Source organism: Ursus americanus, chromosome 12 (genome assembly GCF_024610735.1).
Source record: "Ursus americanus isolate L20-20 chromosome 12, mUrsAme1.1.p, whole genome shotgun sequence".
In the NCBI taxonomy this organism is placed as follows: Eukaryota; Metazoa; Chordata; class Mammalia; order Carnivora; family Ursidae; genus Ursus; species Ursus americanus.
The window spans coordinates 60,796,448-60,824,416 of record NC_142138.1 but is presented as its reverse complement, the minus strand read 5'-3'; the positions used below and the strand labels follow the sequence as shown (position 1 = coordinate 60,824,416).

General features: G+C 40.9%; 1 protein-coding gene across 12 annotated transcripts in view; it reads right to left on the bottom strand.

The window, feature by feature from the left end:
• The window catches only part of LRIG2 (leucine rich repeats and immunoglobulin like domains 2), a 143,178-nt gene that overhangs the window by 49,445 nt on the left and 65,764 nt on the right, over positions 1-27,969 (bottom strand). The window contains exons 2-3 of one of the 12 annotated variants that reach the window (XM_087866180.1): positions 12,306-12,482; positions 11,887-12,063 (exon numbers count right to left, since the gene is read on the bottom strand). The exons of 4 other annotated variants lie outside the window; for them this stretch is intronic. Coding sequence is in view for 3 of the 8 variants with exons in the window: in XM_087866174.1 (XP_087722300.1) it covers positions 15,611-15,849 (239 nt within the window). In the remaining 5 variants the exon portion in view is untranslated. 7 more of the 12 variants (XM_087866182.1, XM_087866183.1, XM_087866184.1 and 4 more) reach the window with 7 other exon arrangements.

The window sequence follows — 27,969 nt, the reverse complement described above, 5'->3', positions numbered from 1 at the left end:
TGCCTCTGAATCAGTAAAAACCCAAACACAGGGGCTTTTACCACTGTTCAACTCATCCACGCTGCTAGGAAAACAGCATCCGATTCAGCCCACCAAGCTAATTTGCCTTTACCTTCTCCAATCAGAGTGGTGGCCTTCCAAACAGGAAGTTCACCTTGGAACTGCCATCCACAAACCATGTTCGTTGGTCAGTTTATAGGACACTGCCCAAGTGACAAGAGAATTCAGCAGCTCCTCACACAGTTCTCAAGTCAGTCCTAGGGGGAAAGAGGCTCCCTGTTCTTGCGTATCTCCTCCTTGCACTTCCATTTTATTACAGAACTCTTCTGGGCATTGCCCTACCTACTGAAGAGTTTATCCGACATTGTGCAAGATATCATGATTATTTCAGTTTTCAAGATTATTTTTATGACTTTTAGTCACAGTGGCTGTTTCAATTACTATCCAACAGCAAGGCAATAATTGCCCTTCCAGTGGGAATTCTCTAGTCCAAAGTCCAGTAAGTCATTGCTGGGAGGCACTCACAGGCTTCTGCCATAAGCCCCAGTCTATGGTACACTACAGTACACTATCACATACGAGCACTTCCACTTCTATTCCACACTGTCTGGGCTTGGGCAAGCTTCCTGGTTCCCCTTAGTGTATCCAACTAATATTAAAAGATGGATTTACTTGACTTCTGTTTCACAATAATAGGTAAAGGAAATATTCCCCAGACAGACACAAGGTCCATCTCCCTAATACAATCAGGTAAAAACCTGTTCAAACACACCAATTCTCTTACAAACTTTCACCTTACATTCCTAACTGTAGCCTCCATTAGGACCTTATTAACAGGTTTTGGTTTTACGATACTAGGACTAAGTGTTTCCCAAGACGGACATAACTCATTCCCATAAAACGTTCAGGTAAAGGAGACACAACTTCTTTACATAAAGCCTTGTTTAAACATTCCAACTTTCAAAATCCTATCAACCTTTACGTGTTTATGTTCTCTCAACTGCATCAGGGCTTTATCAATGGGTTTTGGTATCCGGTACCACAGTGCAAGAGGCTCCCGTATCAAGGAATCCTAGGAAATTTCCTTCTCCACCTCCTGAACATTTTACCCACTCTCGTGCAAAAGGCTTTGGGTCTTGCCCAGGGGTGAAGCCAAGAGACCCTGGCCCTTTGTCAATTTTCAGCTCATTTAATCTATCTACCCAATGCCCCAAGCAACTACTAGTCACATTACTCACTGTAATCTCTGCCTTCAGATTTTTAAATTTCTCCAAACTGGGGTAAATAGAATACTCTTGTTTGGGGCCCTTTATGTTGGGGGGGACCAGAAAAAGGTCCCTTTGGCCTGCCCAACCTTAAGTAGTTTTGTACTAAAATCTTTGTTTTAACCCCATCAATATGTTTCATTCATCCCATTTCTTAATAACCATCTAAAGCTTTCCATTCTGCTGGACTGAATCCCATGATTCTTCCCTTTCTTCTGTTTTGCTCCAAATGATATTGGCTTTAGTCACTTTATTTCTTAAAAACTATTTAAAATTTTCCACCTTGCTAAGACCAGTCTCTTTATTCTCTCCTTTGCCTTTCCTGGTTCTCTTGCTAATGAACCTAATCTTTTCATTAACAGCTATAAAACCTGGGAGGGGATGCTGAGGCAGCAAATACATAAGGCTTCCCCAAGGTCCCCAGGTTTTGCAGCGTTAAGGTTCTATGGGGTGTTCATGTAAAAGAGCTCCCCTTAACCAGAGCATTTACCATCAATGGAATAACAGGCATATTCAGCAGATGAATATCCCAATTATCATAAAGATAATCCCATGTAGCTTATATATGAATCATACCATCTGCTCCACTGGGGATGTTCCGTTTGGCATTTATGGGGTCAGGTGGGCAGTCCCCCTTATCAGGGTAAACAGACCTTAAAGTGGCTTTTACCCAGTCCACCAGGCTGGCTATTCCCTCGAGAATAAGCTGCTTTGGGTCTGGATCATATAGTGATCTGTGACTGCTCCATAGTGAGCTGTGGACCCTGCAGCACCCCAAACACGGTCTCCCGCACCGCAGCATTTAAAATCAGACACTACTGCTAAGTTAATTACTCTCACAATCCATTTTAATAAAGGTTCTTCAGGAAACTAATACTACTGATCCACAAAATGAACACAACTCCTTCATACAACAGCCCCTGGTTTCAATAGTTTCTTGGTTTTGCCCTCCCCTTACACCAATGGTCATCTTGGTGACGGGAGGTTTTAGAGGTAACTTTCTGTTGTCTTTGCATAATCTTGCCCTTGGGGGGGCAGCTTTGAAGCTAGGAGCCAAAACTCAGACTCACTGAAACCTGATCTCAGTCTAGCATCAAGATCTGACCCAGACCTCTATTTTAATTTCATTTTAAATCACACATAACAATAGCCAAAGGACTTCACATTTCACCTTTCCCTTATTAGTTTCCATTTCCTTACACATCCGCTGAACCAAAATGCTGGGAACTGGATCCATCTCTAAATTCCATTTGTAACTTTTATCTTTAGTAACAGAGAGCAGCACAGCTGCTGCTCCACACCAGAGCTGAACACATGCCACCAAGGAATCAATGGCTCCACATTCCCCATCCTGTTACCCTCTCTCTTCCCAAACGTTTCCATGAGCCAGGGCCATTCTAGTAAATCTCACTTCTGTGACACCAAATGCCTAGGAAGAACTCCCTGTGTTGAAAGGAAAAAATATTCAATGACGCCTGTTAAAACTTCATGAGGAAGACTTTTTCAAGGTGGTGCAGGTCTTCTCTTCAGGTATAGGGACCACTGTGGTGACATTTTGCAGTGAGGGGAAGACCGGGCTCAACTCCAAATACTGCATGGGCAAGTGGGAATTTATAGCCAAGCAGCAGGGTTTCAGCCAAAATCAGTGAATGGAAAATCACTAAAAGGAGAAAACAGGGATACGGTGGGTTCTGACTAAATAGGCATAAGCGGATTCTTGTTGAAGACACAGGCCTGGGTGACCAGACATCATCTGGAGAATGTTGGAAGATGAGAAAACCGATTAGCTATCGAGGATGTGATCGAATACTGAGGGTAAGGGCTTCTTGCTTAACTGACTTAGCAGGATTCTTGCTAAAACTGCATTTTATAAGGACGTTTACAGATGAGCCTAGAAGAAGGTTCAGGAGTCTAAAATTTGATCAAAGAATCTGTCAGTCCTTATTTTTGTTCAAGGAAAGAGGCATTCTTCCTTGCTCTAAACAATTTAAGTCCATTCTCTTGTTCAGTAGCCTTTTGTCCATTAAGGGCCAGGTGAAGCTTTGGATGGGACTTGGTATTACAGGATATCCGCTTGATGATGCTAGTAGTCAGGCATTTAATGAGGGGAGCTTCTACGAAAATACAAGAAAAACAAAAATTAATAATTAGATTAGAAATCTAGTTTCTGAGCCCAGAGGAGAGCCAGCTGAAATTTTCTGACTTGAGCTCAATGTATCTTTAAATGGTAGAGGAAGGGTGGCAGTAGCCACCTGAAGAATTTTCCTGGTTTGCAGTTTGAATGTCTCTGGTGATGGCATTGGGTGTTCTAGTGAACCTTTGAATGGTCCATACAGCAGGAGGCACAAGAGTTGCCCATATATGATATGCGGTGGTAATTTATTTTTTAATTTATATCAAGCTGTCCAGCTTCAGCTTGCAGGGTTTCAGGAAAAGGGTAGTTTCAGTCCTCAGTGATGCCAAGTCAGGAGGGTGGGAGAAAAAAAGAACTAGAAACATTAGTTTGGAAAATTATAGCCAGACACTGGAGGAAACCAGAATTGAATATTTGGTAAAGACTGGCAAAATGTGCAAGACAGAACCCACAAGGGTCTACTACAGTTCTGCACTGAAACAAAAAAAGTCTCTCTACAGTCAACCTTTTAATCCTTTTTTACATAAGAATTCTGGTCTCATTTAAAGCCTGGAATATTTTAGTTTGTCAAGTGGTGTGTAAGTTGCTTCTGCGACATTTCGGTTGAAGTTTTTGGTTTTTGTCTTAAAAAAAAAAAAAAAAAAGAATTCCGGTCTCATTAGATTTGTCCTGATTATTTATGTAGGTGCAGCAAGAATAGTGACTGCCCATACAGCCTCTTTTTGAGTTTGCTTTGCGGGAACTTTTCACAAAGAAATCTCAGATTAAACTTTTAAAAGTCTCTTGAGGTTGCACAGCCAATCCAGGAAGTAGCCACCAGACCTCATCTTCCTGTACCTATAGGTCTGAGTGAATTCCTCTTTTCCTTGAGGTCCCCAAGATAGCCTGAGATTTCTGGGCCTACTAGGAAGTGACATTCCTTACTCACCTATAACGTGGGAACCCTATAAGCCCGATAGCAGGCCAGTTTTTCTAAGAGCACTGGCTTCATAAGGGCAACCTTAGTCCCTTAAACCAGATTCTATGCATGTCACGCTCAAATATAACATTCCAGTCAAAGTCTTCGTAATAAAAATCAATGTTTCCAATTGTATCATTACAAGAACAAATTCTTTTTCAACTTACACAAATAACTATAGTATCATGAAAATAAGAATATGCACTAAGAGTTCAAATTCTGGAGGGGTCAGAGAGGGAAAAAAAGTAATTGTTTCATCTTTGTTCACAATAGTATAATCAGATTGTTGTAAGCTACAAACAGTTTAAGAGGGGGAAGAAGGGGGTGCCTGGGTGGCACAGCGGTTAAGTGTCTGCCTTCGGCTCAGGGCGCGATCCCGGCGTTATGGGATCGAGCCCCACATCAGGCTCCTCCGCTATGAGCCTGCTTCTTCCTCTCCCACTACCCCTGCTTGTGTTCCCTCTCTCGCGGGCTGTCTCTATCTCTGTCGAATAAATAAATAAAATCTTTTAAATATATATATAAATAAATAAATAGGGGGAAAAAGGGTTCTTTAAAGAACTAGCACTGTTTCAAAGAGTCATTAAAAAAAATATAACCATCTTCATCAGTTCATTCAGTCCCATGTAATTCATTCTTATTCTGCTCGATCTTGGGATAGCAGTTTTATGAATCCATCAACTTCTTCATTAGTTCTGGAAATTCTTACTCAGTCCAATGCATGGTCCGAAAATCATTCAACTGAGGGGCACCTGGGTGGCTCAGTCAGTTAAGCATCCGCCTTCGGCTCAGGTCACAATCCCGGGGTCCTGGGATCGAGCCCTGCATCAGGCTTCTTGCTCAGCGGGGAGTCTGCTTCTCCCTCTCCCTCTGCCCCTATCTCCTGTTCATGGTCTCTCTCTCTCAAATAAATAAGTCTTTTTTTAAAAAATTATTCAACTGATACCATTATGGAGCATTCTTGCCTGTAGCTGATTGTAAGTGGTCTCAGAGAACAAAGTAAAACAACAACCTGTCTGTGAATGAAAAAGACTTATAATGGCCATGGTTAAAATTCTGATGAGAGGGGTGCCTGGGTGGCTCACTTGGTTAAGCGTCTGCCTTCAGCTCAGGTCATGATCCCAGCATCCTGGGATCGAGTCTGGCATCAGGCTCAGCTTCTCCCTCTCCCTCTGCCTCTCTCTCATGAATAAATAAATTAATCTTTAAAAAAAATAGATTAGGTTGTTTAAAAAAGATTCTCTCTCATGAATAAATAAATAAATCTTTAAAAAAATACATTAGGTTGTTTAAAAAAAATTCTAATGAGAGTTCATTTGATAAGGAAAATAAGTTATTTCTGTGTCATATAGTAAACTGGACAACTTTGAACTTCAAACATTTCTGGGAATACCAATATTAGTAATATATATCCATACACAAATAACATAAGAAGGTTTGTCACATTTCTCATTTGACAATGCTTCTCATGTAATCTAACATAGCAAAAAAACCTAATTAGTTTAAATCTCTCTTTTACAGGGTGAGCAACAAATCCTTTGAAATTTTTTCAGAGACCCTCTGGAATATCTCAAAGTTAGTGTGAAGTCAAAAAATTCCACCTAGGGGCACCTGGGTGGCTCAGTCAGTTAAGCGTCCAACTCTTGATCTCAGCTCAGGGTCATGAGTTCAAGCCCTCCACTGGGCTCCACGCTGGGCGTGAAGCCTACTTTAAAAAAAAAAAAATCCATTTAGAATTTGATTTGGGGAAGTTGTCAAAAATGTCAAATGGTTTAAACACTTGACTAAGTATGGGGTGCCTGGGTGGCTCAGTCCATTCAGCATCTCATTTCAGCTCAGATCATGAACTCAGGGTCCTGGGATTGAGCCCCGAGATGGGCTCTGCACTCAGCAGGGAATCTGCTTCTCCCTCTCCCTCTGCCCCTCCCCCTGCTCACACTCACTCTCTCTCAAATAAAATCTTTAAAAAAAAAATAAACACAAGATAACAGGTCACTGTGAAACAATACTTATTCATTTTTAAAAAGTGACAAAAGATTTCAAAGGCAAATACAGAAAGTTACATAGTTGGAAAAAAATCTTAGCTTTTTCTAATATTGAAAAGACTCAATTTTTTAAAGTAATGAAAGACTTGGGGCACCTGTATGGCTCAGTCAGATAAATGTCCGACTCGAGATTTTGGCTCAAGTCATGATTTCAGGGTCAGGAAATTGAGCCTTGTAGTCAGGCTCCTCACTCAGCAGGGAATTTGCTTCTTCCCATTTCCCTCTCCCTCTGCACCCCTCAACCCTGCACACACGTGCTCTCTCTAAAATTAATAAATCTTTTTAAAAAATAATCAAAGACCTGATGAACACAAGCAGCACAGGAAATTATTTTAATGAGACAAAATCTTTGTTTCCTAGGCAAATTATGTAAAGGGTAGAAGAAAATCTTTTTACAGTTTCCTAATAAAAAAGACAAATAATCCAAGAAAACTTGGACATTCTAGTTTTGCATCAGGTACACTTTTTATATTAAAGATCAATTTTTTTAACTTGTAAATAAATCTATTTAACCTTAGCAACTTCACCACACATGTAATTCCTGTTCTGCACATCTATAACCATCTTTCTAATATCTATTCAGTTTTTTTCTTGTATTTTTTCTTCTTTCTCATTCTGGAACAACCAATCTGCCTTAGAAAATTACTTTTTTTCCCTGAACAAAAACACATCTTTTATGCCTTGCATACTTTGCATACAAAGTTGTTTCATATTATTTTTACGGTTTCTAATAGATCCACCTACATATACTGATTACAATTTTTAACCATTAATAAACTTTCTTTTACAGAGAAAACTATGACATAGACAATCATACATCAGCACTCAGTAAATAAGTAAACTTATGAATATGCTATTTCACAATTTCTAGAGGCATATGATTCCTCACAATATAATTTTTCAATGTGGCAAATGACATGTTCACTAAGATTCAAATATCTTTAGATTTTCTATACCATGTAAAAACAAGATACCAAAAGTACATAAACCCAAACTTAGGTTCAGTAACAAATGCTTCAGTAGTTTATCTTACTTAGAAATGACCTACATTTGGGGTGCCCGGGTGGCTCACTTGGTTGCCATCTGACTCGTGATTTCAGCTCAGGTCATGATTTCAAGGCCATGAGATCAAGCCTTGCATCAGGCTCTGTGCTGGGCATGGAACCTACTTCAGATTCTCTCTCTCCCTCTCCCTCTGCCCCTCCCCTGCCCTGCACACTCTCTCCTTCTCATAAAGAGAAAAAGAAAAAGAAAGAAATCAGAAAGAAAGAAAGAAAAAAAAAATTTTTTAATGGCCTACATTTTTATTTTAGGCAGATATTTTTTTTTTTTAAAGATTTTATTTATTTATTTATTCGATAGAGATAGAGACAGCCAGCGAGAGAGGGAACACAAGCAGGGGGAGTGGGAGAGGAAGAAGCAGGCTCATAGCGGAAGAGCCTGATGTGGGGCTCGATCCCATAATGCCGGGATCACGCCCTGAGCCGAAGGCAGACGCTTAACCGCTGTGCCACCCAGGCGCTCCTATTTTAGGCAGATACTAACACCAAACTAAGCTAGCCACCATCTCAAGTTATTTCCCTATTAACTATTTTTTTTAAAGATTTTATTTGTTTGAGAGAGACAGTGAGAGAGAGGATGAGTGGGGGTGAGAGGCAGAGGGAGAGGAAGAAGCAGACTCCCCACTGAGCAGGGAGCCCAACGCGGGGCTCCATCCCAGGACCCCAAGATCACAACCTGAGCCAAAGGCAGACACCCGACTGAGCCACCCAGACGCCCCCCCCCATTAACTATTTTTGTAATATATACGTGATAGGCAAGTATCACAAAAGTAAAAACCAAGGAAGATTAAATACATGGTCTCCCCCACCTTTTTTTTTTTTAAACTGTGGTGCTTGACCTACATCAAGCAATTCATTTTTTTTTTAAAGATTTTATTTATTTATTTGACAGAGAGACAGCCAGCAAGAGAGGGAACACAAGCAGGGGGAGTGGGAGAGGAAGAAGCAGGCTCCTAGCAGAGAAGCCTGATGTGGGGCTCGATCCCAGAACGCTGGGATCACGCCCTGAGCCAAAGACAGACGCTTAACAACTGAGCCACCCGCCCCTCAAGCAATTCATTTTTATTTCCTGTTTTATTCTTAGTTTGGATTTATAGTTTTATAATCTTAACATCTGGTAGAGATTACAGAAGCTTGACTAGTAAACTTAAGTAGAAGAAAAATTGTGTCTGCATTATATTTAACTCTGACAACTCTGAAAACATGCCTGTTTTTATTTTACCATCAATTTTCAGAGTAGCTTTATTTACAAAAAAATCACCCCAAATCATGTGAACATGTTAAAACATTGGGTTAGTTTTGGAGTACCTGGGTGGCTCAGTCAGTTAAGTGTCTGCCTTCAGCTCAGGTCATGATCTCGGGGTCCTGAGACAGAGCCCCGCATGGGGCTCCCTGATCAGCGGGAAGTCTGCTTCTCCCTCTCCCTCTGCCCCCTCCCCACCAGCTCATGCACAAGTGCACTCTCTCTCAAATAAATAAAATCTTAAAAAAAAAAAAAAAAAAAAACCACAAAACATTGAGTTAGTTTCTCTATTTCTGAGGGTTTCAAGAATACTTAATATATGTAAGTGCTCATTTATCTCTAAGGCAGCTTGAATGAAGCTCCTTTAAGGGATTTTATAAATTTGGTAACACCAGCCAGAGGTAGAAAAATATCACACACCTGTAACATACGCATACATACACACACACACAGAGAGACACCTGTAACATACGCATACATACATACATACACACAGAGAGACACCTGTAACATACGCATACATACATACACACACACAGATACCTGTAACATACGCATACATGCATACACACAGACACCTGTAACATACGCATACATACATACACACACACAGATACCTGTAACATACGCATACATACATACACACACAGAGACACCTGTAACATACGCATACATACATACACACACACAGATACCTGTAACATACGCATACATACATACACACACAGAGAGACACCTGTAACATACGCATACATACACACACACAGAGACACCTGTAACATACGCATACATACATACACACACACAGATACCTGTAACATACGCATACATACATACACACACAGACACCTGTAACATACGCATACATACATACACACACAGACACCTGTAACATACGCATACATACATACACACACACAGATACCTGTAACATACGCATACATACATACACACAGAGACACCTGGAACATATGCATACATACATACATACACACACACACAGACACCTGTAACATACGCATACATACATACACACACAGATACCTGTAACATACGCATACATACATACACACACAGATACCTGTAACATACGCATACATACATACACACACAGAGACACCTGTAACATACGCATACATACATACATACACACACAGACACCTGTAACATATGCATACATACATACACACACACAGAGACACCTGTAACATACGCATACATACATACACACACACAGATACCTGTAACATACGCATACATACATACACACACACAGATACCTGTAACATACGCATACATACATACACACACACAGATACCTGTAACATACGCATACATACATACACACACAGATACCTGTAACATACGCATACATACATACACACACACAGATACCTGTAACATACGCATACATACATACACACACAGAGACACCTGTAACATACGCATACATACACACACACAGACACCTGTAACATACGCATACATACATACACACACACAGACACCTGTAACATACGCATACATACATACACACACACAGATACCCGTAACATACGCATACATACATACACACACACAGACACCTGTAACATACGCATACATACACACACAGAGACACCTGTAACATACGCATACATACATACACACACAGATACCTGTAACATACGCATACATACATACACACAGAGATACCTGTAACATACGCATACATACATACACACACACACAGACACCTGTAACATACGCATACATACATACACACACACACAGATATCTGTAACATACGCATACATACATACATACACACACACAGATACAAATAGAGAACTACTGTTTTCATGCTAAAATTTTAGCCATAAGTTAGTAAGACACAGCAATACAAATTCACAGGCTTATACAAAATAATTAGTTCTTGTTTTTTCTCCACTTTCTATTTTTATACAAATTTGTGTTTCTAGGGGCGCCTGGGTGGCTCAGTAGGTTAAGCATCTGCCTTCAGCTCAGGTCATAATCCCAGGGTCCTAGGATCCAGCCCCGAGTTGGGTTCCCTGCTCAGTGGGGAGTCTGCTTCTCCCTCTTTCTCTGGCCCTTCTTCACCTGCTTGTGCACACACGCATAGACCTGTGCATGCTCTCTCTCAAATAAATAAAAATCTTAAAAAAAGAAAAATTGTGCTTCTAGGAAATGTCGGACCAAGTTAATGTTATTTGTTTACCAATTGTGTAAAGACCACCTTCAGACATTCCCTTGCCCTGCTATGTCATTTTATGGAAGCCGTGGACCAAATTTCAAGTGAGTCACCAAGCAGACATTTAGCAACTGTCTGGATATCCCCAAAGCCCATCCAACTGGCCGGTACATCCAGCCTATTTCCAGTTAGCCTTTTCCTTTTCAGGTCAAGTAGTTGCTTTTGCGGGTCTCTAAGTCCCCTGACAGCCCCAAATCTAAGTCCCCTGACAGCCCCCAATGGAGGGCAGGGGGCCCAAAATTCAAATGACTATAAAGACTGTGGTGGAAAAAGGTCTGGGGGAGGTAGCGAGGAAGAAGGAATTTGGAGGGGTACATAAGAAAAGATTCAATGGAACTGGAGGGAAGACTGAAGGTGCTAAGAGGAAGGAGGAGGAAGAGCAGCAATGGGAAGGGAGAGCTCTTCAAGGAGGCAGATTGGGGAGATCTCAAGTTTCCCAAAGAGACCAGTGAAGTTCTATATTATTCTCAGCAAAAGCATTCCAACACGAATGGAGGCAGACAGAGCTGGCAGAAAACATAGTCAGCAGAGGTTTAAGAAGGGTATTTGAGTCAAATGAGAAGTTCCCATGAAAAAAGCAGGATCCAACACAGAAAACTAAGAGGGATTATAGAGAGCCAGGAAGACAGACTTCCAGTACAAGGAATCAAGGGGGAAAAAAAAGAGATTTCCAATCCAGAGAGTCAGAAAATAATTCCCACTCAGAAAAAAAAAAGCCAAGAAGAGATTTCAAGAATAGGAGGTAGCTTTCAAACAAAGAATCCTAGGACTCTAACCCAGCTTCTTACAAACAGCTGTTTGCCTGGCACTCTAACTGAGCTTCTTACAGACAAAACATGGGACTCCGACCCAACCTGTGTTTATTTGGGACTCTATCTCATATCTTCTGGGGTATACTCAGACTCTTAAGAATCAAAATCTGTCCTTACCAGCTTCCACGGACGTTTGTCCGGAGCAATGGTTCAGGAGTCGGACTCACCAATGGATCCCCGATCAATCAGTCAGGAGTGAAGATAAAGTCTTCAAAGGTATGCACTTAGGGTCCTGGGTGAGAGGTCCGGGGGTCCAATGATGAATCTGATCCTATCCAAGTTGAGGCACCATAACTGTTAAAAGGAAAAAAATGATACTTGTTAAAGCATGGTAAGGAAGACTTTGGGGGTGGTGAGGCTATGAAATTTTGTAGTGGAGGAAAGAGACTGGGCTCAACTCTGAATACTGCATGGGCAAGAGGGACTTTATAGCTAAGGAGAAGAGTGAGGTCAATGAATTGAAAATTATTAAGATGAAACATCCAGGGTTGAGGGGGGTGGGAAGGCTCTGACTAAACAGCCTAAAGGATTCTTACTGAAAATAGGCAAGGGCTGGGGCGCCTGGGTGGCGAAGTCCTTAAGCGTCTGCCTTCGGCTCAGGGCGTGATCCCGGCGTTCCGAGATCGAGCCCCACATCAGGCTCCTCTGCTGGAAGCCTGCTTCTTCCTCTCCCACTCCCCCTGCTTGTGTTCTCTCTCGCTGGCTGTCTGTCTCTGTCAAATAAATAAATAAAATCTTAAAAAAAAAAAAAAAGAAAACGAAAATAGGCAAAGGGCAATCAGACATCACCTTCTGGATGTCGTAGGAGGAGGGACCCAATCAGATATCGAGGGGGAACGCTTCTTGCTTAACTGGCTTAGAAGGTTCTTGCTAAAACTACATTTTACAAGGATGTGTACATATGGCCCACGAAAGGTTCAGAAGCCTAACTAAAGTCTGCCCAAGCAAAAAGTTTTGTTGCTTCCTTTTACTCCACACATAATACTTCTGACACCAGACCTATGGGGTTTTTCCTCCCACACCAACCAATTCTCCAACACCAGCTGCAATTCAATTCAATTCTAACACTAACTGGACTTACAGCAGACCTCATGACATAAGATCTCAGTCTCGTAAGACTGCCCCCCACTTCAGACACCAATCACAAGTAGTGGGTCCCCATGTCACCTACAACTTCCGACTTGGCTGCAAATGGTAGGTTCCCCTGACTCCCTCACTGGATTCAATCACTTGCTAGAACAGCTCACAGAACTCAGAGAACACTTACTTACGTTTACTGGCTTATTACATAATAAAGAACATGGCAAAGAACACAGATGAACAGCCAGACAAAGAGATACATAGGGTGAGATCTGGAAGGGTGTGGCGCAGGAGCTTCTGTCCCAGTAAAGCGGAGGTGTGCCACTCTCAGCATGAAGATATGTTCACCACCCTAGAAGCTCTTCAAAGTCCATACTTTTAGGATTTTATGGAGGCTAATCATATAAGCATGATCAATTATTAACTCAATCTCTACCCCTCTTCCCTTCCAGGACAATAGGGATAGGGCTGAAAGTTCCAAGCTTCTAACTGTCTTTCTAGTGACGGGCTCCCAACCTGAAGCTATTCAGGAGCCTATCAAGAGTCACCTCTTCAGGTCAAAAGGCACTCCCATCACCCAGGAAATACCAAGGGATTTAGGAGCTCTGTGTCAGGAATGGGTCAAAGAGTGAATGTTAGAACACAAGATGCTCCTAGTGCCCTTATCATTTAGGAAATTACAAAGGTTTCAGGAGCTCTGTACCAGGAACTGGGTACAGACATACATATATATTTCAAAAAACAAGATTAACAGATTTCATCTATAATCTTTTTGATAACGTGCACAAGTTTCAGCATTTGAGTTTGACTCCCTAATGTATTTACAGCATATCTACTTTAAACATTCAAAATTACATTAAAAAACCCATGTGTACCTGGTGGTTTTATAGTTGAAGGCACTGACTGAAGAATGTTTCTCAGTTTATAAAAGCGCAATGTTTTAATATTTTAAGAGTTCTTCTGCTAATGTAAGACTTCCATCCAATTACATTTCTACAACAGAACTGCTCTCGAAGGCATTTTACTTCAACTGAAAATGTCAATTTCATTATAGGACATTTAGAATTTGGGGATGTCATTTGGCTTTAGGAAATCTGTCTAGATTAACAAAAACCAAACCCAGACACAAAACAATTGTATCTTCATAAAACTATTCCTAATTACTGTTTACCTACCAATGAAGGATCTTAAAAGCAAGCCACATTTATTTCAATTACAGCTAAATAAAGTGTTGGTTTTAAACCTGCACCAGATTTATTCCATCATAATCAGGTAGCTGTTCCAAAAATTTCTTAGAAAAAGGCACTAGCTGCATTACAAAGATGCTGTGCTAGATTCAATTCAGACTATGCTGCTCAATGTTATCAATTTTTAAATTTAATCTGGGTCAACAGAACCAGAATTAGCTATAGGTGTCACTATCATAAAACAACAGAAAACATCTTATTGCCAACTGATGCTACATTTGAAGTAGTTTCTTTCCCATCTATCGTAGCCTATTAGTAAATGTTTAAATACTTTAACCTCTGCAGCAGAGAATTTCTTTTTTTTTTTTTAAGACTTTATTAATTTATTTGGCAGAGAGAGACAGCGAGGGGGAACACAAGCAAAGGGAGTGGGAGAGGGAGAAGCAGGCTTCCCACGAGGAGGGAGCCTGATGCGGGGCTTGATCCCAGGGGCCTGGGATCATGACCTGAGCTGAAGGCAGACGCTTGACCACTGAGCCACCCGGCGCCCCAGCAGAGAGAATTTCTATTTGTATTTTACTTGCAAGGAAAATCCAAACAGACCCTCATATTTTAATGGCACCTATTCTTTTTTGTGATACTTTTCAAAAAAGACTCCATTAGAAGTCTGTCAATTAATACATTCGTTGCTCAGTTAGCAGCAGAGAAATAACTGTATGTTAGTGGTTAAGAAACCCCATAATTGCAGCATTTAACACCCACTGTTGCTCCTAATGCCACCAGGCTGACTCAGACTAATGAGCTCTCCAGGTGCCACTGTCTAACACAGGCCTGTCAAGATGAGCACTCAGCAGTGGAGCCTCCAGAAGAATTCATCCAATCACTGTACTTACTTCTCACACTTAAACAGAGAACTGATTTTTAGGTTCTTTGCCACAAGAAATCCACTGAAAACAATTAAAGCATCACATGATCTGAGAAAAAATACTCCTTCCTTTCTTTACAGTGAATCCTTAGATTTTTTTTAAATGCTACTTATAAAGATATTTCCTCGGGTTAGTACTGGATCTCCTAACAGATGCTGTTTTAACCCTGTATTTTAAGTATCAAAACTACAGCACCAAATGTGCCAAAACGCGAACTAGAGACAAAAGGAGCGTTCTGTATCATTGGCGATCGTGGTGATAAAATCACGTACCTGCGGAGCATTCGAGTTACACACTGGATGATGCAGCCCAAGTGGGCGAGGATCTCCAACCATCCAGAATCAAGGCCGGTGCCCAGGTTCAGTGAGCCCTTAACAATATCCCCGTCCCAACTCCTCCCCAGCCAGGAATCACAAACTCCCTGGCGTCAGGAATCTTAACCCTGGTTTTCATACTAGTCAACAGAACCTTAATTCCAGGTTTTTTAGGCTCCCACCCCACCTCAAAAAAAGTTCACAACACTGTAATGGTATTTTTCTTCAGAACTTATGCTCCCGTCCGCAACCTCGGCCCAAGTGTGTCTCCCTCCTGTCCCCTTGGAGGGGGAGCTCCCTTTCCTTTGGACCCCCTCCCGGGAACTCTACTCACAAGCTGGCAGCGTCAGGAGGCAGCGGGCTCGACAGCGCCCTCCAGCTCGGCGCAGGTAGTTTCCTGCGACTGCAGTCCAGCAGAGGGATGCGGCAGGAGCAGGGCGCGGGGCAGAGGCCTGCCCGAGCTGCAGGCAGCAAGAGGAGGGCAGCCTGGGCGAGGAAAAGGAGCCGGGAAAGTGGTCTGGACCGACAATCCAACAGCGGCTCCTCCCGGACGCCTTGGGGCGCCGGCGCCATTTTCCCCCCCCGACCTGGACCCAGCCGAGAAGAGCCTCCAACTAGAAGACAGCTCCGCGGAGACGTTTGGTGGCCGCGCTGCCACCCCAGGGCCCGGCTGTCGCCTGTACCCTCTAAAGGGAAGAGAGGGGCGGATACACACAGCAGCGGGGGCGGCGGCCGAGGACACACGGCTGAGGCCCTACGGACAACGCTCCTCCGCCCCGCCCCGCGACGCAACGTCTCCACGCACAAGAGCCAACCAATCGGTACCGCAGAACGGAGTCGCGCCGGGGGCGGTACTCGTGAGGAGGCGGGGCCGGTGAGTGGGAGTTTCTTAAGGAGGATTTTAAGGTGTCCGGCACTTTGCGGCGCCTTTTTGCGGTTCCGCCGCCAATCCTCCGCTGGAGGGCGCAGTGGCTTCTTAAGAGGAATAGCGGCTAAAGCTCTGCAAATCCGAAGTCTTGATTTGGGGGATATTTACTATAACAGTAGAAAAGGATCTTTCTTCTGGGCTCCAACGAAGTGGAATGATAGAAGGGCTGCCTTGCTAGTCGCGGACTCTGAAGGTATGTTACCTGGCGTTGGCCTCCAAAGCCCAGCTGGGGCCGCCTCTGCCCCCTCCTGCATGTCTGCAGCTTCAGCAGTCTTGCAAGTGGGCGGCAACTCCCACTCTCTTTAACAGGAAGCATGTTATCACTATCGGTTGATGAACTGATACCAGTTGATCAGCTCCTGAAGGAAGAGGCCCTCTTTATTCATCTGTGTACCTCCAGCTTCTTTTCTAGCTTGGAGTTTAATAAATGTTGATGGGACTGCACCTGCAAGGCATGTCTCTAAGGAAAATACCCTGCTTTCCTCTGTTTCAGAGAAGCTGTCCTTTCTGCTTACACTCAGAAAAGCAAGGGCGGGGGGGCGCCTGGGGGGCGCAGTCTTAGGCGTCTGCCTTCGGCTCATGGCGTGATCCCAGCCTTCTGGGATCGAGCCCCACATCAGGCTTCTCCGCTAGGAGCCTTTTTCTTCCTCTCCCATTCCCCTGCTTGTGTTCCCTCTCTCGCTGTCTATAAATAAATAAAATCTTTTTTAAAAAAAAGAAAAGAAAAGAAAGTGGGCCATATAAAGAGGATGTTAAGTAGTCAACAAAGCAAAGACTGGGTGTGACAAATTTTTTTTTTTTTTTTGTCAAAGCAGAGGCTATGAAAAACCTACTAGGAAGGGCAAAGTCTGGCTTCCTTATGCTCACTCAGCCATTTCTTATATCCAAGTTTTGAATAAGACTTTGAGAATAAGAGCGGTGGCTCACTTATATGTAGTGCTTTTATGCTTTTCAAAGAGCATTTGTATCCGTTATCTTGTTTGGTCTCTCAATGACTGTAAAATTGACAAGGCAGTTATTGCTGATGAGAAAACAAGCCCAGAGAGGTTAAATGAAGTGTTAGAAACAAATCCAACTGAGTAAATTTGAAGATCTAGTTGAAGTTATGCAACATTCATGAACCAGGCCACATCCCACCCAGCAAGTAAAAAGAAGCTCTGAGGAGCTGTACAAAATGGAAGACTTTTGTAGGCAAAAGTGGGCAGAAAAATGAAGTTTCTAGCAAAAAGTCACCTCCTTTGGCATGAGAGGAGGATCTCATCAGGCACACTACCTCAACAGTGCTGACCAGCTAATTCCAGACTGACTGATTAAAGATCACAGCCCTGGGAGAGGTAGAAACTGCAATTAGGTTAGGTATTTAATCTTGATTTGCTGACGTGGGGCTTAGCACAAGTGACTCCATTTTGGACCTATTATTTCTATTTCAACAAATTACCTGGAGTGAAGGCAGACTGGCATTACTATGGGTTTTCTGACTCTTGCAAATTGAAAGACTGAGCAGGTTTTAAAAAAGTGATAATGCCTAGGTCATGAGGTTGTCCTAGAAAGTAACTGAATCAATCTTTCCATGGCAGGTTTGGAGTCACAATTATGCTTTTTAAACCTTTTTTCTGGAACGCCTGGGTGGTTCAGTGGGTTAAGCGACTCCCTTCGGCTCAGGTCATGATCCCAGGGGGCTCAGGTCATGATCCCAGGTCCCTGGGATCAAAGTCCTGCATGAGACTCCTTGCTCAGCGGGGAGCCTGCTTCTCCCTCTGCCTACAGCTCCCCCTGCTTGTGGGTTCTCTCTCTCTCTCTGTGTCTCTGACAAATAAACTCTTTTTATAAATAAATAAATAAAACACTTTTTCCATTTTTTAGGATTGAAATATTTCTTGGAATCAAAGACATATCCAATGCTCCAATCTCAACCAAACTTTAAAAGCCAAGACAGCAGGTTGAAACTTACTCTTAACCTCCCTTCCCTGGCTATTAAGCATGCTTAACAACCACCACTAAGAAGCTGGGCATAGGCAGGAGTATCTGAGTACCTCTCTGAATTATAGTTCCAGAGCTTCCCTATGGGCACAAGAGAAATTCATGCTCTCTATCCTGTGTCCAGGTCACACCAGCTAGGTCACACCAGCTAGGAGCCCCTCCTAGTTCTTAATTCCTTCTGCACATTATTTTTTACCATTCTGATAGCACTTACATGCATCTTATGTATCTCTGTATTCCTCATATGGGCTAGCACAGTACCTGGCATATAATAGACATTCAGTAAATGTTTGATAAATGAATAGATAATGATATTTTACTCTCTACTTGATGAAACTACCTAAAATGTTTTCTTTTAAATTTTTAGTATGAAAATTTTATTTTATAGCAATAAAAAGAATCACAGAGTAAGCCCCCTATGTCCAACTAGATTTAGCAAATACATGTTATTAATAAGGTTTAGTGATCAATTTCTCATTAACAATGGAATAGAGTTTTTACATTCATTGTCCTAAAATTGCCTTCTTAATCCTTGGGTGCCAAGTACCTGCGCCAAGTTTTTAGAGTTCTGTGTAGCCCATAAGCTGAGACTACCCCAACTCCAGACTCCTAAAGAAAACTGCTCACCTTGCATCCCTTGTTGCAGACCTTTCTATAAACAGCAGACCTTTGTATAAACACTAGCCCCTTAAAATTTAGCTGCCCCATCTCCCATTATCTCAGGACTTTGCTCTTTGCTGAGACATAGCTGACTAATATGGCCAATTCTGTTCTCCTAAACTAGATATCCCAAGGTCACTCACACTTTCCCCTCTTTCTTTCCTCCTGAATCCAATCAGTCACTGGGCTGTAGTAATTTCCCCTAAGGAATGTCTGAAATCTTTCCCTACTTCCCATCCCCACTGCTATTGTCTTTGTTCAGACCTTCTTCTCTCATGGTTATTAATGCAATAACCTCTCAGCCCATCTCCTGTCCTCCATCTCTCCTTTCTGCCAGAGCTATTTTTCCAAAACATACTGATATAAATATGTTGTTAGCTTCTTCCTGCATAGAAATATTTGAGGGGTGCCTGGCTGGCTCAGTCGGTAGAGCATGCAACTCTTGATCTTGAGGTTATGAGTTCAAGTCCCACATTGTGTGTAGGGATTACTTAAAATCTTTAATAAAAAAAAAAAAAAGATGTTCCCAGTGGTTTTTATTCTGGTTTTGGTGTTTTCCCCAACATTTTATAAATGAATATGGATTATTTTGGAAAACAGAAAAATATATATTTTTTTATTAATGACTTCCCATTGCCTGTAATATCAAATTCCAAATTCTCGGTTCTACCATTGACTATTCCACAGTTAGGGCCCAGCCTAACTGCCTCCCACATTTCCCGTTATCTCCTCACCATCTTCTCCATATTCCAGCCGCAGGAAATTATTTGCCTTCCATAAACTGGTCTATGCATGTCTACACTTATTTGTACATGCTGTTCCTTCTACAGGTTGCCCTTCCTCACCTTCTCTGGCCAGACATTTCTTACTCTTCTTCTAGGTTCTTCCTCTTTAAAGATTTCTCTGACTCTTCCAGGCATTCAGTGGTTTCCACCTCCATTTTTCAACCACAGTCCATGGCATTCCTATACATATTCATCATTATCAACTCCATCGCATTGTGTCGTAAATAACTTTTTCTGGTTGTCCTCCCACTAAGTAAGGTATCTCCACATTCATTTTATATCCCTGATGCTAAGTGCAGTGTCTGGAATATAAGAGATAGTAAATGAATATTTGTGACTGAAAAAATGATCGTTTTTTTTTTAAAGATTTTATTTTTATTTATTTGAAGAGATAGAGACAGCCAGCGAGAGAGGGAACACAGCAGGGGGAGTGGGAGAGGAAGAAGCAGGCTCATAGCGGAGGAGCCCGATGTGGGGCTCGATCCCATAATGCCGGGATCATGCCCTGAGCTGAAGGCAGACGCTTAATGACTGCGCCACCCAGGCGCCCCTGAAAAAATGATTGTTAACTTCACTATTTCTCATTATTTACAACAGCCAGATTATGGAAGCAGCCCAAGTGTCCACCTAGAGATGAATAGATAAGGAAGATACGGGGTGTGTGTGTGTGTGTGTGTGTGTGTGTGTGTGTGTGTTTATCTATATAATGGAATATTGTTTAACCCTAAAGAAAGAATGAAATCTTGCCATTTGCAACAACATGGATGGAGCTAGAGAGTCTAATGATAAGTAAAATAAGTTAGAGAAAGACCAATACCATATGATTTCACTCATGTGGAATTTAAGAAACAAAACAAATGAGCAAAGGGGAAAAAAAAGAGAGAGAGAGAGACAAACCAAGAAACAGACTCTTAACTATAGAGAACAAACTGATGGTTACCAGAGGGGAGAGGGGTGGGAAAATTGGGGAAATAGGTGCTGGGGATTAAGGAGTGCACTGGTGATGAGCACCAGGTTTTTCACGGAAGTGCTGAGTCATCATATTGTACATCTGAAACTAGTATTCCACTGTAGGTTAACTAAACTGAATTAAAATAAAAAGCTTAATGGGAAGCCTGAGTGGCACAGTCAGTTAGGGTCTGACTCTTGGTTTCAGCTCAGCTCATGATCTCAGGGTCGTGAGATTGAGCCCCATGTCAGGCTCCAAGCTCAGTGCAGTCTGCTTAAGAGTCTCTTTCCCTCTCCCTCTGCCCCTCTCACTTTTGCTCTTTCTTTCTTTCTAAAATAAATAAATTAATCTTTAAAAAAATAAAATAAGCTTAATTTCAAAAAAGAAACAAAAACTTTACTGCCTCTTACTGAATAAGCACAAATGAATTTAGAATGCATTTTGTCTCCTTCTATCTCTTCCTTCCTCTATCTCCTTTTCCCACTAAAGCAAAGAAGAAATAATAATAATAACTACTATTATTTGAAGCAAAATCTAAAGCCAGAAAAAAAAAGACAAACTAGACTTCATCAAAATTGAAAACTTTTGTGCAGCAAAGGATCCTATTAAGAGAGTGAAAAGACAACCCATGAAATGTGAGAAAATATTTATAAATCATATATCTCATAAAGATATAAAGAAGTCCCACAACTTGGGGCACCTGGGTGGCTCAGTTGATTGGGCATCAGACTCTTGGTTTTGACTCAGGTCATGATCTCAGGGTTGTGGGATTGAGCCCCACATCAGGCTCTGCACTTGGTACGGATTCTGCTTGAGATTCTTCCCCCCTCCCCCTCTGCTCCTCCCCCCACCCTCCAAGTGCTCTCTCTCTCTCTCTCTCAAATAAATAAATAAATAATCTTTAAAAAAATAAAAGAACTCCTACGAGTCAATAATAAAAAAAATGAAGGATGGGCAAAGGACTTAGACATTTTTCTAAAGAAGATATACAATGGTCAATAAGCACATGAAAAAATGCTCAACATCCTTCATCATTAAGGAAATGCGAATCAAAACCACAGTGAGATAGCAATTTACACCCATCAGGATGGCTATTATCAAAAAAAGAACACAAAAAAACCCTCGCAAAACAAAAACAAAACAAAAAAACAGTGTTGTGAGGACGTGAAAATTGAACTCTTGTGCATTGCCGGTAGGAATGTAAAATGGTGCGGCTACTGTGGAAAATGGTATGGCATTTCCTCAAAAATGTAAGCACAGAATTATCCTATGACTCAGCAATTCCATGTCTGGGTATATACCCAAAAGAATTAAAATTGAAGAGATATTTGCATACGCATGTTCGTAGCAGCATTATTCACAGTCAGCCAAAAGGTAGGAGGAACCCAACGGTCCATCCACAGATGAACAGATAAAGGAAACGTGGTATGTACACTCAATGGAGTATTATTAACCCTTGAAAAGGAAGGGACTTCTGACACATGCTACAACATGGATGAAACTTGAAGACACTATCCTAAGTGAAATAAACCAGTCACAAAAAGACAAATATTGTTAATTCCATTTACACAAGGTACCTAAAGTAGTCAAATTCATAGGGACAGAAAATAGAATGGTGATTGCCGGGGGCCGGGGCAGGAGGAGATAGGGAGTTATTGTGTAATAAATACTAAGTTTCATTTGGGATGATGAAAGAAGTTCTGGAGATGGATAGTGCTGATGGTTGCAAAACAACGTAAATGTACTTAATGGCACTGAACTATGACTTAAAAATGGTTGAAAGGGTAAATTTTATGTTATGTATATTTTACCACAATTTTTTTTACAAAAAAATTTTACCAGAAATCTAGCACTCATCTTCAAGTCTTTCCTTTCCCTTTATTCTCCATCTGCTCCCAACCTGTTACCCCACATCCAGTCCATCAGCAAATCCAAAATATAGCTTAAAACTGCTTCTTTCCATCTCTGTCACCACCATACCAGCTCAAGACATAATCATCTCTCGCCTACACCACCTCGGTAGCCTCCTAACTGAACTCCTTTTTCCAATCTTGTTTCCCTCAAAACCATCCGCACAGCAAACAGCGTGAGTGTACTCTTTGATAGGTAAATAAGAGCGTGCCAGCCATTCACTACGTTATCAGCAATTCACTACATTATCAGATAATACCAGCAATTTACTACATTATCAGATATAATATGTGTGTATATTCATGCTATATATGTTATATATATTACACATATAAATATACTATATATCATATCTTTTTTTCATATACTAAAATAGTTGTATGGTTTTTCTTCTTTAACATGTATATATACCATATGATATATAATATAGGTCATATATACCATAAGATATATGTAAATATCATATGTGTGATATATGTGTTTAGCACAATATTCCAGATATATTCATTATAAAAACTCTTTGCCTACTTGGAACACAATGAACTTCCTTAAGCTGATAAAGGATATTTACCAAAATCTGAAGCAAACTTCATACTTAATATTAACATTAAAAATACAATATAATAGAAACACCTGGCTGGCTCAGTCGGCAGAGCATGTGACTCTTGATCTCAGGGTCATGAGTTCAAGCCCCATGTTGGGTGTAGAGATTACTTAAAAACAAAAACAAAAAACAAAACTCTTTAAAAAATACAATGTAATACAAACATTAAAAATAGTCGTGTTGGGGTCCCTGAGTGGCTCAGTAAGTTAAGGGTCTGCTTTCGGCTCAGGTCATGATCCTGAGCCCCCCCCCCAACCATAGGGCGCCCTGCTCAGTGGGGAGCCTGCTTCTCCCTCTCCCTCTGCTCCACCCTCTGCCCCTGCTCATGCTCTCTCTCTGGCTTGCTCTCTCTCTCTCAAACAAATAAATAAATTCTTTAAAAAAAAAATACTCATCTTACATTAGGATCAAGACAAAGATGTCTATTATTGCTTCCATACAATAAGTACTAGAGGCTGTAACCAGTGCAGCAAGAGGTTCTAACAACTGCAAGCAAAGATATAAAAGGTATAAGGATTTTAAGATACAAAAGTACCCTTACTCACACAGGATATGATTGCCTGAAGAAAAAACCCAAAAGAGTCTTCAAGTAAACTACTGGAATTAGTAAAAAGGCTCAACAAGTTTCTGACTACAGGACTGACCAACTAAAATCAATGATTAATAAATCAGCAATTATAAAACACAATTTTTAAAAGACAGCACATGGAATAGCAATAGAAACCAAAAGACACTGAGGATAAAACCAAAAGACACCTTGATCAAACAAAGAAGTGCAAGAGAAAAAGTATACGGAGAATATTATAAAACATTATTGAAAAGTATTTCTTAAAAGGTCTAAGAAAATGGAGAGTTTTACTCTGCTTTTAGATTAGAAAAATCAGTATCCTAAAGATGTCAGTTCTCCCACATTGATTTGTAGACTTAATGTAATCTTAGTAAAAATCCCAAATGTGCATGGTATTGCAAGGGGAAAATAACAGCAAAAAATGTAGAGGAATTTGATTTATCAGATATCAAAGCAGATGTTAAGCGGGTGCCTGGCTGGCTCAGTTGGAAGAGCCTGCAACTCTTGATCTCAGGGTTGTGAGTTCAAGCCCCATGTTGGGTGTAGAGATTACGAAAATAAATAAATAAATAAATAAACTTTAAAAAAAAAAGATAGGTATTAAAGCTATAGTGATTAAAAAGTATAGCATTGCCACAGGAAAAGTTAAGTAAACTTTTGGTACCTATCAGAGACTTAGTTGGACATTTGATTTATGTCCCAGGTAGAACTTCAGATCATTGGAGAAAGGACTGACTTTTCAATAAATGGGGCTGAGGTCATTAGATAATAACACAGGAAAAAAAATGAAACTAGGTCCTTTTTCATACCACATACAAAAAATCAATTCAAGACCTGAAAATGAAAAGTAAAACCATAAAGCTTTTATTTTTTTTATATTTTTTAAGATTTTATTTATTCATTTGACAGAGAGAGAGACAGCCAGCGAGAGAGGGAAAACAAGCAGGGGGAGTGGGAGAGGAAGAAGCAGGATCATAGCGGAGGAGCCTGATGCGGGGCTCGATCCCAGAACGCCGGGATCATGCCCTGAGCTGAAGGCAAATGCTTAACGACTGAGCCACCCAGGTGCCCCAAAACCATAAAGCTTTTAGAAGAGGATAGTAAAGACTATCTTTTTTATTTTGGAATAAAAAAGGATATGTTAAAACAGAAAAAGATCGTTCATCATAAAAAAAAGAATGATAAATATGTAGACATCAAAATAAACTTTCATTCATAAAAGACACCAGTAAAAGATATTTACAATACACATAACCAACAAACTATCCCAAATATGCAAAGATTTCCTGCAAATCAATGAGATAAAGGTATACAACCTAAAAGAAAAACAGGCATAAAATTTTAAGGTACACTTCAAAAGAAAATAAAATACAAATAGCCAAAAAGCACATGAGACATTGTTTAATCTCATTCGTGTCAGGGATGTGGAATATTAAAGCATTAAAGCCACAATGAGACACCAGTATACATAGCAGATGGATAAAAATTACAAAACCTGACAATCCCGAATGTTGGTAAGAAAATGGGGCAACGAGGGGTCTCATCAAAGCTAATGGGGATAGGAAATAGTAAAACCACTTTGGAAAACAGCATGGGATTATCTAATAAACCTGAAAATGTACATATATCATGATGCAGCATTTTCACTTCTATGTATACACCTTAGAGATAGACGTGATTATGCACCTGGACACATGCACCAAAATGTGGACAGCAGCCTTATTATAATTGCCAAAAACTGGAAACAACCCAAACATAATGTTGAACCAAAAATCCAAATTACAAGAGTGCATCCTATATTGTTTTTTTTCATATAAAGCTTGAAAACAGAGAAATATTTATTTAGAGATGCATATACAGACAGTAAAACTATAAAGAAAAGCAAGGCAATTATTCCTATAAAAGCTAAGAGTGATGACCTTGATGCAGGAAGGGGACGATCATGATTAATAGGGAACACACGGGGAACTTCTGGAGTTTCTGCACCGTTCTGTTTCTTGACCTGGAGAGTGGTTACATGGGTTTTGCTTTACACCCAAAATATCGGTTTCTATTTTTTTACACTTTTCTATATGTTATATTTTATAAGAGAAAGATTTAAACTGACGAACCCGCCAAAATGAATCCATAGGTGCAGCACAATTGCACAGAAGAATTTTATGAAACTTGACGAGTTGATTCTAAATTCATAAAGAGCAGAGGCCAAGAAAAACCAGCACTGTTTTTATAAAAAAAAAAAAATAAGTCAAGGGGTTGATACTTCCAGATAAGACTTATAATAATACTCTAGTTATTAAGAAACTGGGTAAGAGACATAGGGATAAGCAACAAGAACAGAATACAGAGGGGCATCTGGGTGGCTTACTTGATTGAATGCCCAACTCTTGATTTTGGCTCAGGTCATGACCTCAGGGTCATAAGTTCGAGCCCCACATTGGGCTCCATGCTTAGCATGGAGTCTGCTTGAGATGCTCCCTCTCCCTCTCCCTCTGCCCCTCCCCCTGCTTACGTGCTCTCTCTAAATAAATAAATAAGTAAAACATTTTATATTAATTAATTAATTAAAATTTTAACAAATAACAGCATAGAGAGTCCAGAAATCCAGTCATGCCCACAGGGAAACTTGACACAGGTCACATTACAAATCAACAAATATACTGGAATGTAAGAAATAAAATAAAAGGGACTCCTAATGCACATTATAAAGAAAATAAAAGCCTAATAGAATAAAGACCTCGGGGTAGAGAAGGTAGACAGAAACTACTCTTTGCCCACCAAATCTATCCTCCCATTCTTCCATAATAATCACGTTATAGCCGGGCATGTTTTCCAGCCCCCCTGCAGATGGGTCTGGTAATGAAGTTAATTTCTTACAATGGGTTGTAAGCAGAAACACTGACTGCCACTTGAAGCTCTGGAACCTGACATTAGGTATGCCTCCTCCATGCTTTCCTTTTCTTTCCTGCTGGTTGGAATTTGAGTATGGCAACAATCCAGCTTTGGCTATACAACATGGTGATAATGCCCAAGGGGAGGGCAAACTCACGAGATGGCATGAACCTGGCTCCCCAAATGTCTACGTACAGCAAAGCCACCTCAGCCATCAGGACTACTCATCGTGGGACTGTTTCATGAGAGAATAAAAGTCTCCGTTCTTTAACGCACAACATTTTGCGGTCTCTTTGCTATGGCATCTCAGTCTTCACGGACACAGAAATATTTTGTTAACAGAGCACCACTGAGCTGGAAAAAATGTTGATAAATCTGCCTATGTTATAAAATGAAAACTATCTATACCACAAAACACCATAAATAATGTAAAAATAGAAGCTATAAATGAAAGCAGATATTTATAATGCATACCCAGGATATATAAAAAATGCCCCAGATCAGTGGAGAACCGATAATCCAGTAGAAACACAAATAAAGGAAATAAACATCACATCACAGAAGAAACCAAATGCCCAAGTAAATATTATAAAAAACGTTCAACTTCAGGGGCACCTGGGTGGCTCAGTCATTTAAGCGTCTGCCTTTGGCCCAGGGCGTGATCCCAGGGTCCTGGGATCAAGCCCCACATCGGGCTCCCTGCTCTGCTGGGAGCCTGCTTCTTCCTCTCTCCCACTCCCCCTACTTGCGTTCCCTCTCTCACTGGCTGTCTCTCTCTGTCAAATAAATAAATAAAATCTTTAAAAAAAATGTTCAACTTCAATAGTAATCAGTAAATTAAAACTGCCCCCCAGGGCGCCTGGGTGGCTTAGTCCTTAAGCATCTGCCTTGGGCTCAGGGCGTGATCCCAGCGTTCTGGGATCGAGCCCCACATCAGGCTCCTCCGCTGGGAGCCTGCTTCTTCCTCTCCCACTCCCCCTGCCTGTGTTCCCTCTCTCGCTAGCCGTCTCTCTCTGTGTCAAATAAATAAATAAAATCTTTAAAAAAATAAAAAATAAATAAAAAATAAAACTCCCCCCCCAAAAATACCATTCACATCCAAAAATTGACAAATTTAACACAAATATTAAAGTCTAACAATACCAAACATTGGCCATGAGCAACAGGAACTCTTGTAACCTGTTTTTGTAGCAGCTTAAATTAATATAACCACTTCGAAGAATAACTTGGAAAGATCTAGAAAAGTTGAGGACACCCCTTACTATAATAGAGTAATTCCATTCCTAGGTGTATATCCTAGATAAACTCTTGTGCACTGATACATGTGAGTGTTAATTGCAGCATTATTTTTAACAGTTGAAAATTGGAATCAACCTGAAAGTCCACCAACAAGAAAACAGATAGATGTAGTAGCACCAA